This window comes from Trichoplax adhaerens, genomic scaffold (genome assembly GCF_000150275.1).
Source record: "Trichoplax adhaerens TRIADscaffold_9 genomic scaffold, whole genome shotgun sequence".
NCBI classification, from domain to species: domain Eukaryota; kingdom Metazoa; phylum Placozoa; class Uniplacotomia; order Trichoplacea; family Trichoplacidae; genus Trichoplax; species Trichoplax adhaerens.
The window spans coordinates 2,453,695-2,465,743 of NW_002060951.1; the positions used below are offsets into that span (position 1 = coordinate 2,453,695).

At 31.3% G+C, this 12,049-nt stretch overlaps 2 protein-coding genes across 2 annotated transcripts; both read left to right on the forward strand.

Annotated features, from left to right (window-relative positions):
* Positions 1-2,816: 2,816 nt before the first annotated feature.
* Positions 2,817-5,351, forward strand: TRIADDRAFT_59065 (uncharacterized protein; the record flags this gene model as incomplete). The annotated part of the gene is made up of 6 exons (XM_002114961.1): positions 2,817-2,865; positions 2,972-3,078; positions 3,183-3,254; positions 3,702-3,834; positions 3,922-4,031; positions 5,280-5,351. 6 exons carry the CDS (start codon positions 2,817-2,819, stop codon positions 5,349-5,351), a joined length of 543 nt encoding a protein of 180 aa, XP_002114997.1.
* A 1,901-nt stretch (positions 5,352-7,252) lies between these two features.
* TRIADDRAFT_59066 (uncharacterized protein) lies at positions 7,253-7,831 on the forward strand (the record flags this gene model as incomplete). Its single annotated transcript, XM_002114962.1, has 1 exon — positions 7,253-7,831. One exon carries the CDS (start codon positions 7,253-7,255, stop codon positions 7,829-7,831), a length of 579 nt encoding a protein of 192 aa, XP_002114998.1.
* Positions 7,832-12,049: the final 4,218 nt, after the last annotated feature.

A 12,049-nucleotide genomic window follows, 5' to 3' on the forward strand; every position in this document is an offset into this window, starting at 1 on the left:
TGAACAAAATCTAGTGATCTTGGAAGCTTCTTTACTATCGATAGATTCGAAAGTGTAACGTCGGTTTAATCATCGTATACAACTTTAGTAACCAAAGACAGCACGCTTTTGGTGAGCCGTCAATAATTATAACTAACAAGATGCAAGAGAAACAATTCAGTTGGTAAGTAGAATCTTTATATCAAAATAGCAATGTTGCAATAAAATGTTTTTAATTTCTTATATTTACTTTGGCAAATTGATACCCCTACGCACTATACTACTTTGTAAACTTTGATGCCTTTCCATTTTTGCTTATAGGATGCAATATTTTGCGGATACCAGCCTGATCCTACCTTGTATCATCTCAGTCTCCTTGATAGCTTACGGAAGCATGAAGTACGGTATTATAGACTATGCTCAATTGCTCATGCAGTAATAGACGTTAAAAAATATATCTCTTTATCAACAACTAATTGTTTATCTGCACATTGAATTATCCTAATTGTATAGCATACAGTGTATAGTAATATATCGACCTATACTGTACTAAGCGGCTAACGCTAAGTGTAGAACACTGGTATCTACTAATGATATACATTTGGTATCCGGATAATTCCCCCATACACTTGCCCTCCAGATAGTTGTACATAAGTACATTGGTAATTCAACCCATTACATGTTTAATGTCAAAGGGAATGGCTTGAATAACTCTTTCATCAAGAATTAGCTTTTGTAAAGCTGATTCTGTTCCGCCATATCGCAAACGCGTTTAGTTTTTGGAGGGTAGTTGCCCGGGGGAATTGTCCTTGAACCTGATAATCTATCGATTCAATGAATAAAATCTACAGCATTCTAGATTGTAAGGCCACAGCTGATCTACACGACGTCCAATATATCAATTAATAATGTTTTGAATTCAGTTTAGTTTAATAAATACAATTATAGATATAAAAGTATATTTATTACATACAATCAGAATTATTGATGAATCGCTTACATCAAATCTCAGATTGATGCAATGATTTCTGATGGAGGACACTCTTTATCTAGAGATTGAAGCGAAGAAAAATTCTTAATCAGATAATGACACAATATGAACGTTATATCCCCTAAAAGTACAAATCTAATGAAAGTAGAAAATTTTAACGCTCTATAGCTAGATATGCATTAAATATAACTATGCAATGATCAAGTTTTAAATCATAAGCTTGCTTTTTGGTGCTAATATTGGAATAAGATCGTTAGTACCTCAGTACACGTAGTCTGATTTACAACCTTAAGCTTTGCTATTAATATTTTACAGATACAAGTACAGTAGTATGCTGTACTGCAGTGATACGAGTACATACATAGGACTACCATATCATTAAGTTACGTTAGATAAATTTGATTTAAAATTCATTATATCACAAAGAATGACTAACCACACCGAACACAAACAGCAAAATGAATATTTTTCATAAGTTATTCATTCATAATTTGCTGAACGTATGTTAAAGTTACACAATAAGTATAACGCACATCAGTAATATACTACATTATCGGTATGATGAAAACATTTGCATAAATTGCCCGTAGACTTACTGTTTGTAACTCTATAGTGCTATTTTGATAGAGCCTGAAAAATGAATACATCTTAAGGTGTTTGCATATCAAGATAGCACATTACGATTTATGAATAGATATAAAGATAATGTACAAATTTATTTTATATCTTTTCACAACCCTGTTGAGAATAAAGATTTTATATCGTAAGAATAATCTATAATCTGGATCCTTTATTTTGAGAACTAACCTGTGTTAAATTACTCGCAAATTAGATCTCTAGCTTTCGATATTAGCAATTCAGAAGAAAATAAAGATTATTCTGGTAAGTCTCTTTCCTCTCTGTACTCCAAAAAAAAACGGAATTGAATTTTGATATTAAAAACTCGTACTGTATATGGTACAGTAATAGGCAATAAAAGTGATAATAGTTTTATTTATTGATCTAACGAGTCCTCGCATTCAATTTAAAACGGAGTACAAACATTTTAAAATACTGTAAGTAAGCAATTAAACCATCGTTTGTATGCTCTAGTATAGTAAAAAGTTCGATATAGTGTAGACCACATCACGTTGTATCATTAAAGAATTAATATTTTCCTTGGAGATTTAGCTATTCTCTGCCTGTATAGGTAGTTCTAAAGCAGCATCAAAAGTACAATATTTATGAATTTTGCCTAAAAATAGTAACATTAACTTGCATATTCGTACTTACATACATATACGTACATAAAATCTCGTAAATTTTATCTTTTTTACCACCTTTCAATTCGGCCATGTAGATAAAGTTCAAATTATCGACAGCAGTCAAGCTATTTATCTTCCTATTGGGTCATCTATCTTTTTACTATGCATGTTCTTCTTTTCTAGTTTTTTCCAATTTATTCTCATCCTTATTACTGCCGGTACGTAATGATTATACCTCTCAATCATTTGTTGCCAATAATCACCTACGTCTCGTGTATATATTTATATATAGAGAGAAATATTATATTACAGTAATTGTCATAATCTTTTAAGTATTTGTAAAAATTTCAGGTATCACAGTCATGGCGTTCGATTTTGTACTTTTTTCTTTCTGGAAAACTTGCATCCAAAGAATTTTTTGTAAAAGAAATTTGTAAGGGTTGAAGAATTTTGACTCAAAATAAACTCATAGTAATTTGATACTATGATTATGCGGATATTACCGTTGATAACTTAAAAAACCTTTCTTCAGCATTGACAACAAATATCACCGGTGTTGCAACTATTCGTGTACCGAAATTTGGTCTCTGTTCTTCGCAGTTATGATGGTCTTCTTATGGCTGCTTACTGGACACTGGCTAGTAATTGACGGTACGAATAATTAAGTCATGATTTATTTGATCTCACTTCCGCGTCGCTTTTACTTACCAAAAGCACTGCTCTTAACAATCATATTGTGGCACTTATCTTGCCATAGTGATAGGGATGGTGCTGTGCACCGCGGTCATAACGTATGTAAGGTTACCTAATCTTCAAGTATCTACATATCTTCTTTGCGGGTTGTTAATCTACGATGTTTTCTGGGTTAGTAAAAAACTTAGATGAAAGAGACTATAGTTATAACATGACAGATCACATGCAGTAATAATAAAATATATTAATTTTAACACTGTTAATATTTTACATAGGTCTATTTCTCTGAAAGAATCTTTAGATCTAATGTTATGATTGACGTAGCAATGAGCACAGCAAGAAATCCGGTATAATTTATCTTATAAACTCTGTAATTTCTCTCTAAATCATCGATTCTCCTGAGTAATTAAAGTTATAAAAATCTGCAATATTTTATTATCACTTTATAATATTTAACAATATTTGTGAAGATTAATGTAGCCGCTGAAAAGATCAATATAGCCAATTCTGCAAGTTCTTTATTGCGATATCTTCCTCAGCATATTCAGCTGCCCGGCAAATTGATTTTTCCAAGGTCAAAATTATACTTCGCGAATCACTTTGATATCACATTTTCACTTCTTTATCAATTTTGTAACTTCTTACGAATATCTCCATTTCGATTTATTTCAGCTTTCATCACAGAGGTTATTATGTAGTACTTGGCTTGGGAGATATTGTAAATAACGATTAATTCGTAGTGAAATTTACTAAAATTTAACTGAATTAATGTAGTACTACGGGATACACTTTAGGTTATTCCGGGATTGTTAACAAGCTTCGCTCTAAGATTTGACAATTTCAAAAGTAAACAAAGTGACTTATTAAACAAGTCCCGCCTTATGACTGTAAATTACTTCCGTTGTTGCCTTATTGGTTATGCATTCGGTGAGGAAATGGAATACATTACGCTATGAAGCTATTTTTCATTTCAATGCGGCATACGAGAAACTGAAATACTTACTGCTTTCATAGGACTATTCCTAGCTGGTGTATTTGCCACCATATTGAATGCTCCTCAACCGGCATTGTTATTTTTAGTTCCTTCAACATTGCTGCCTCTGTGGTTGCTGGCATACAAGAAGGTAAAGATTTGATTTTAATCGCTAATAATATAAACTCTTGTATATATGGTAGTTGTTATTATATACTCGTATTTTAATATCTGTAGCTCGTATAGCTTAATTAAGGTATTTCCTGTAATACTCAATTGGTAACAACTTATTAAATGACCATAGCTTCAATTCGATAAACTGTATTTCGTTACAATGTGAGTTGAATAATATTCTTTACTGGAATTATTACGAAAATTTATACCGCTTCATTGTCTATCTCGATTCAGATGGTGTTATAACCCTACGATTATAATAATTAAGACACACGGTAGATGTAGACATGAGTCACGGGACACATAAAATAGCCATCGTTTTTTTAATTAATAAAGCCAGTAGGAGTAGTATTAGTCAGCTTTTACATAGTTTCATATATCTACACTACTTTTGATTACTTGTATAAATTCTTCCTGCTATACTGCACTAGTTAAAGAGCAGTACGAACCGTCCATATGGTTGCCACAGTAGTATTAGCCAAAGGTCGTGATACATAACAGCCTGATACTATACTATGCTATGCAAAGAATTAGATTATACTAGTTTATACTGACGATTTCAATAAATTGAACTTAATCTCTTTACTTAGTCATTTATAATACTCATGTTGCAGCCTTAAAATATATGCAATGAAACGTAGCAAATTAGCAACGATAGAATTAAATTATGTAGTTAGCAGTTGTGGGAAATTATCACAATATACTGAATGGTGAGCGTGTCATGAATAAGCCATTGGACCAATGTATTAGATACTAGCATTTCTCTCATAGTAGTCTCTAGTGCTCGTATGTCGAAATAACACTTCTCTGTGGTATCTAGTGCACGGTCTAACCTTTTCCCAGAGTTACAAGACAATGTTATTCTACTATTAGTTCTTTATATCTACGGTATAATGCAATATACAGCATTACCTAAATATTAGATCTAGTTAGACAGTTCAGACTGCTCTGAGTTATGATTTAAAGAAGATTCCGTTGACTTCTTTCAGAGTCTACCCCGAATTTAAAAGTAAAGTAAATCACATCTTAAGATATATTCCGCACGCAATAGCTAGTCAATATTTTGGTAATCAGATGTTACTAATTTAGTCATCTCCCTTAACTAATCTCACTCACATGGACGTATTCATGTAAACCATTGCCTATTATATCTATAATAATTATTTGAGTTAGTTCATTCTAATTACTGCGACAGATTTAAAACATTTTTCTATTTTATTTACAGAATGATATAGGGTATATGTGGTCCGGGTCTTTTAACGAAATTAAAATTAAGCGGGAAGTTAATATTATATAACAAATTGTCGAGCAATAAATATTGCTTACATTGCGATATAGGGTTAATTCTAATTGCTTAAAAATTTTCTCTGATAGAATACTATAGTGCTATTATGATTATCAAAAATTCTCATAAATTTTATTTCTCGGAAGCAGTAATTATAATCATTCTTTTTAAAATAGTATTTACTTAAGCTTACTGAGCTAGCCATCAAGCTAAATATTACGAAAGTTATAACCGACATGGTAACATTAATACGATCTTATGGGCATATTTTTAAAGTTACGTATAGCTATACAGTTTCCAATCTATTTTATTCAATCAAGAATCCTAGAACTATACGTGAAAATGGATATGCTACTAATAGTAAACGAACATCCTACTTACATCTATATTCGCATAATAGTAAAATTAGTTATTTAATAATCACTCGTAAGACATTGTAACCTACAAACTGAAAAAGGGGATATATCGCCAATTAAATGTAGAGGCACTTCTAATCTGCTTAAGTCTCAGCATTCAATGTCTTATATTATTTACAAGAAAATGTATCGTCTGCTGATAATTATAATATACTTAGTCTTTGATAAGTTCTATACCGATAATAAAGATGTGCAATTACTTGCATGATTATTAATAAGTTTCAATGACTTGCGGAGTTTGAGGTCTTGGAAAGCGCCTAAACCAAATATCCTTCGCTTTTACGATACTCTACAAAATCTGAAGATAAACCCTTGCATATTTTTCAACCAAACATTGGAAATGTTAAATAAGGATTCTCGAAAATTGAATTATATCATGATATAAATCCCGTTAGAATATCTATAAATCTATCATTACAATTTGATTTATTTATTTAAAGCTCACATCTTCTATAATTATAGTGGGTCGGTTATTTACAAATTTTATTATATAAACGGATGCGTTTTTAACTTCTACAGTTCTTTCTAAATCTTTCGTTGTAAGCAATAAAGTCATGTAAGATTATTTAAATAAAATTGAATTAAAAGGTAACATAGAATTAATATCATATATCTTCATGACATTATCTTCCTATCTTGTACATCCTGGACTACCGCATTAAATTTCAATAAAACACATTAAAATTTGTAACTGTGATTACAAAGAATTAAGTTAAACGTCCCAATGTGTATTTTAAACTGTTTAATAAATTATTCTAATACCCTGATACCCAATATTGAATAACTCTATCATTAAGACACTTATTAATTATGCTTCCATAGTTGCATATTAATTTTTGTAAAGCAACTTTAAGGCGTTTTAAATTAGGCCTACTTACGACCGTACCGACCTATACAGTACAATAAAAATTTAAAAGAACAAAATATATGGTAGTAAACTAGAGATTTATCATCATTGCTATGGATAGATCTTTAATAATATCAAATAGATATAATTACGCTTTCTGATAAAATAAATTGTAGGTAAAAACTATCAAAATAAAGAAATAATGTAAGCTTCCTCATTTAAAAGCCATATCACTTCAACGTGCTGCATTTAATTAGAAATTGAAAAGTGATAATAGCAAATGTATCCTTTATCGTTTCGTGCTTCCTTCCAAGATTATTTCAAATCCCATTGAATTACGTATTATTATTCTGTATAGGGAAAAAATAATCGCTTTGAATGATTTCATAATGGCATTTATTGATACAGGCTTGTTAACATAACAATAGCTACTTGTTTACACTCTTTTATTAAATTTGATTTATTTCTTTATCATTTTAATGTTATTGAGTTATCGCTATCCTGATAAAATGTAATGCAGTTGCGTCAATCAGTTCATTTTGACCGTAAAGAATTTGAAAAGAAAAGAGTACTACGGAGCGATAGAAGAAGGAAGAAATATTTCTGTAAAGATAGTTACTTGTTGATCATGAATAAAATTTAAGGAAAGTATGGCAAAAGAATTATTTCGTTGTCTATGGTGTTTGCTTCCAGATACATTTAAGGAAAAAGTTCAAAAATCAAGTAGAAAGGATGCATCGAGGGAAGTTCTATACTTAGGTAAGAGAGATGTTGAATCAGAATTTGGTGCCGATACAACTAAAGAAGCAATATCATCTCTGTGGTCGGATGGCAAACCAAATTTAAAAGAATTGCGAATATCATTTACTTGGTTGGGGCTACATATGGAAGATCTTGAAACAAATCGTGTACGCGTATATCCAATTGAAAGAATTTCATATGCCATCGTTGATAGTGTTTTCGATCGCGTATTAAGTGTTATTATCAAGACAAATGATTTGTTAGAATGTTACTGTTTTTTATTCTCTAAGCCATCTGAAGCCAAGGGCATGCTACGCAATTTCGAAAAGTCATTAACCGATGCTGCAAATTTGTATCTTTCAAAAGCATTCGAAAATGATGGTAAACTAGGCTTTGAAAATTTGGCTTACGATGATCAGACAGTTAATTATAATAACTTTTCTTCTAGTGCTTCGTACGATAGTCGATCGCGTGCGAATACGAATTGAAAAATTCTGTGCAAACACCATAATATTCAATTAATAACACTAGAAATAGTGATTCATCAACTATTTTTGTTTGAGTAACGTAGCCTAATACGATTTTCGATAAAATCACAGATTCTGATTCGTCATGATCGATTGAAATCGATTATATCCGAAAAGACATAACATTGATATACTTAATATACGATATGGTTTTACTTTTGATTCAATTAAGATATCTTTAATCTAACTTTTTTATGATGTCTTATCTGAAAAGATCTACGTTAAATTAAATAACTATGTAATGTACCGTATATGCACTCCAGTAATTTCTATGATTATATATCTCTATATATTTATTGTACATAATTGAGATCTTAAATCAAGTATTAGGTAATTAAAATAGGAAACCCTCTACAATCATTATTTAACTGCGGTTATTTAGGAATCATACTATTCTATTTAAAATATAATCTGTAACTTAAAATCTATCCTATTGCTTCCGTCTTAGCAACTGCTGCTTGCATCGCACCTACTTGTTACATTTGTTTCGTATTTTTATAGATCTGGTGCTTTTATTTTCATCAAATATAATGTCATACGTGTATTAATCGGTGATATTTCACTAACACCTTCAGCGCTTAAAAAAACTATTTCAATGCGATGTATATCTGTAGTACCAGTACTATGCGCTATACACTGAACATAGAAATGTTCTGGCCATTCCAGTGCATATTAATAATTAATTTAGGAACATTTATTTATTTTGTATACTTTTGAAGTCATAGATAATGAATAAAATCTACAGCTACAGCCGAAATACTAGACCATTCTCATATTTACTCGCTTTAAATGAAATCATTAAAGTACGATTGTGTTCGTATATAGTAAATATTGCCGGTAGGGGAAATTCTTATGCATGATACTTAAAGAATTGAAGATAGTAGGATTATAGAACTAATAACAATCCTATATTGCAAAATATCGTTAATTTTTAATTTCGCTGTTTTTATAACTACCTCAATTTCATTTACCATAATTTAAAATTTATCTATCATTGCCATTGGGAAACCGCAGATGTTGCTCACTTGTTACTTATAATTAATTATTAATAATTAGCAAAGATGACTCTGTCTATATTCGGAGATAGGCACTGTTATTTCTGAAATATACTTTATTCTTTTCAGTAATACCAATACATTGAATTACTGATGAATGTGGTTTTATTGTATGCTTAGAACATGCCTAAAGCTCATTAAAAATATATCTACGTTATCTCGTTATTTTTGCATATTCTGAATTACTACTGTAGGGGTTTATAATCATTACAAACGGTTGTGTAATATTTCGTGTCATCTTATAAATTTATCTATACTTTATGATGAGATAAAAAATTTAATTATGAAAATGACAACAACAGAAATCATATTTACTAGTCTATTTGATTAAAACCAATAAAGAAAAGTTATAACAATTGCTAATACGCGTATGTCCCTGTTAGCCTTCATACTTTACCAGTGAATAACAAATTAAAAGTAATCTATGGTAAAATTTATTTTTAATACGTAAAGCTGCTATAACCTAGCCAGGTTCATGTTAACACGAACTATTTAATATATTATCCGCGAGTTTACTTGATCGATAGAATCATTGTATATAATTTTAATTATCAATTTTAGGTCCTTTACTTTCCATAACTTATTTTTATATGCATATAACTTGAAAAATCCTTTTAATTTAGTTCTTTTTTCTGAACTGATATCATAGCATGCCTGGATAAACAACATTTAATCGAAATAACTACTACAGTTCCTATTGCAGTCTTTCAGTTAACCTAATAAATGCAAGTATTGCTTAAATAAACAAGTGATCTGATAATGTGAAGATCAACACTCGCACAGTATGTACATCTTTTATCCTAGTGGATCAAGGAGCTCATGAGAAATAACTATTCCAAATATTATAATTGAGAAAAGCGGATTATATGCACGTATACGTTATCAAATCTTACCAACACACAAATAGTGAATCATTTGAAGTAAATTTTGTACTTTACTTCATAATACTGCCGTACTTAAAATGAGTAACTGTTAACCGAATGTCCTTGTAAAACCGATTTTACGTTGTTTTAAAGTACTTTAGACTTTCAAACTGAGTCTTACAGACGATAGTCTGGCATCAAATCATCTCTAAGCTTGATTATAGTCTCTTACTCAGTTGATTTTGGATAATTGCCCTAGTACAGACACTGCGATAATAAGTTAACAAATATGCCTCGCTGTAAGGTTCACTGGACTACAGTGGAGGGATTTCTCCTAGTAGCAGTCCATGACGAGGCGTACGCCATGATATACTGTACACGTACAGTTAAGAAGGATTCCGTACACATAGTGTATAGCATTCGTAGTGTATAATTAGTATCGTACAAGGAGTGGTACTCAAGCGGGAGATTCTCGAAGCACGACATTGCATGCAAGTTGTAGGTATCCAAGAAACCAAACAGATGACGTTATCGCGCGCAGTCGCAATGATGAATTAGTTACCATGGCAACGACTCTCCGTCGCTTAATTAACGAAGCAACCAACAGGAACTATAGTAAATAGTACCTTCGAACTGGTTATCCTACGTAATGAGTAATAATATATAGAGATTTAAAGTTTCTGCAAGTAATAATTTCCACTGCTAATAACGTTAGATTAAACTCGATGACATGAAATAGCAGCAGTAATCCAGAGTTGCTGGTACTATCAACTAATTTTATACAAGTATTGTTCTGTTTCATCAAATAGTTTTACATCAGTACAGTACAGTACTGTACCTTAAAGAATTTTTCTTTATAAACCATTACCCTAAAATTTAAAGTAAATCAGTCCAGAAATCTTTTCATAATGGATGACGTTAGAATAGAATGGATGAAGAATAAGGTATACCTTGGTCTGGGGATTGACGATCCATTGGTATTTGAAGACTTATTAACTCGAGATGATAGTCAAAAGGAAGATGAGATCAAAAGTTTTCTTAATGTTACCCCCAACGAAAATACATCTGCTTTGATATTTTATACGATAACTCGTGTAGAGGAAATTGAAGTCGAAGTTGAAATTGGTAACCAAGCGTAGCAAATAAATCGAAAAGTTGTTTATTTTATTAGTTTTAGGGCTTGCTCTTTTTCGATAAACGTATAATAATAAGTAAATGGCTCTGCATCATAATAATTACAACCTTTGCGCAGTAGTCCAACATAATCAGAATTGCTGAGTAGAAAGTATGCAACATTTTGCAGAATTTAAAAAAAGTAAGAGCGCTAACAAATGCTTCTATTTATTCTAGAACCAGAGATTGTTGAAGCGCCAAACGACGACGAAAAGCTATTAGCTGAAGCCACAGTCGATGAACCTACCTTAGAACAGCCTGTGGAACCGGAAGCTTCACCGAAACGAGAACCTGGCTCACCCAAAAAAGGTAAAGTTAAATAGATACTGAACTACTGATATATCATTATCTCATAAGTACATATAATTGACATTAAGTAATGCAGTATCAACAATTTTATGACTGTAATCATAATTGTACGAACATTCGCAACATTTAAATTATGGAATTCAGAACACAAAAAGGGGGATAAGAAAAAGACTAAAAAAAGCAAAAAAGACAAGGATAAAAAGGATAAACAAAAAGATAAAGAGAAAGAAGCTGCAGCAAATGCTGCTGAAGAAGAGGCAAGAAAAGCAGCTGAAGAGGAACGAAAGCGATTAGAGGAATTAGCAGCACAAGAAGCGAGCTTGCAAGAAGAAGCTGAAAAACAGATTGTGGAAACGGTATGTATCAATGAAATAATCTTTACCATATACATATATAAAATGTATCGCTAATGCCTTTACTTACACACTGAATTCATTAAGTAAATTCCGAATCTAAGAAATAGAATTGTTTAGCATCCAATTCTGCTGTACCTATTATAATTTTTATCAATGTTGCTTTTTATAAAGAAAATAATTATTCAAAAAGTTCAGAGGAAAGTGTTATACACATGTCGAAAACAGCTACCTCCAGAACTAATAAATGTCGATTGCTTCTACTTTTTACGCTATGGTCATGATTCTGTGGTTGTTCCGAGCGATTTAAATGAAGCTAATGCATTGTTACCAGCTTATTTCGAATATGGCCGCATGACAAGCAATGTCTTATTGATGTTAGAACAAGTTTTACGGCATATATATATGCCATTGCTATCTTGTAAT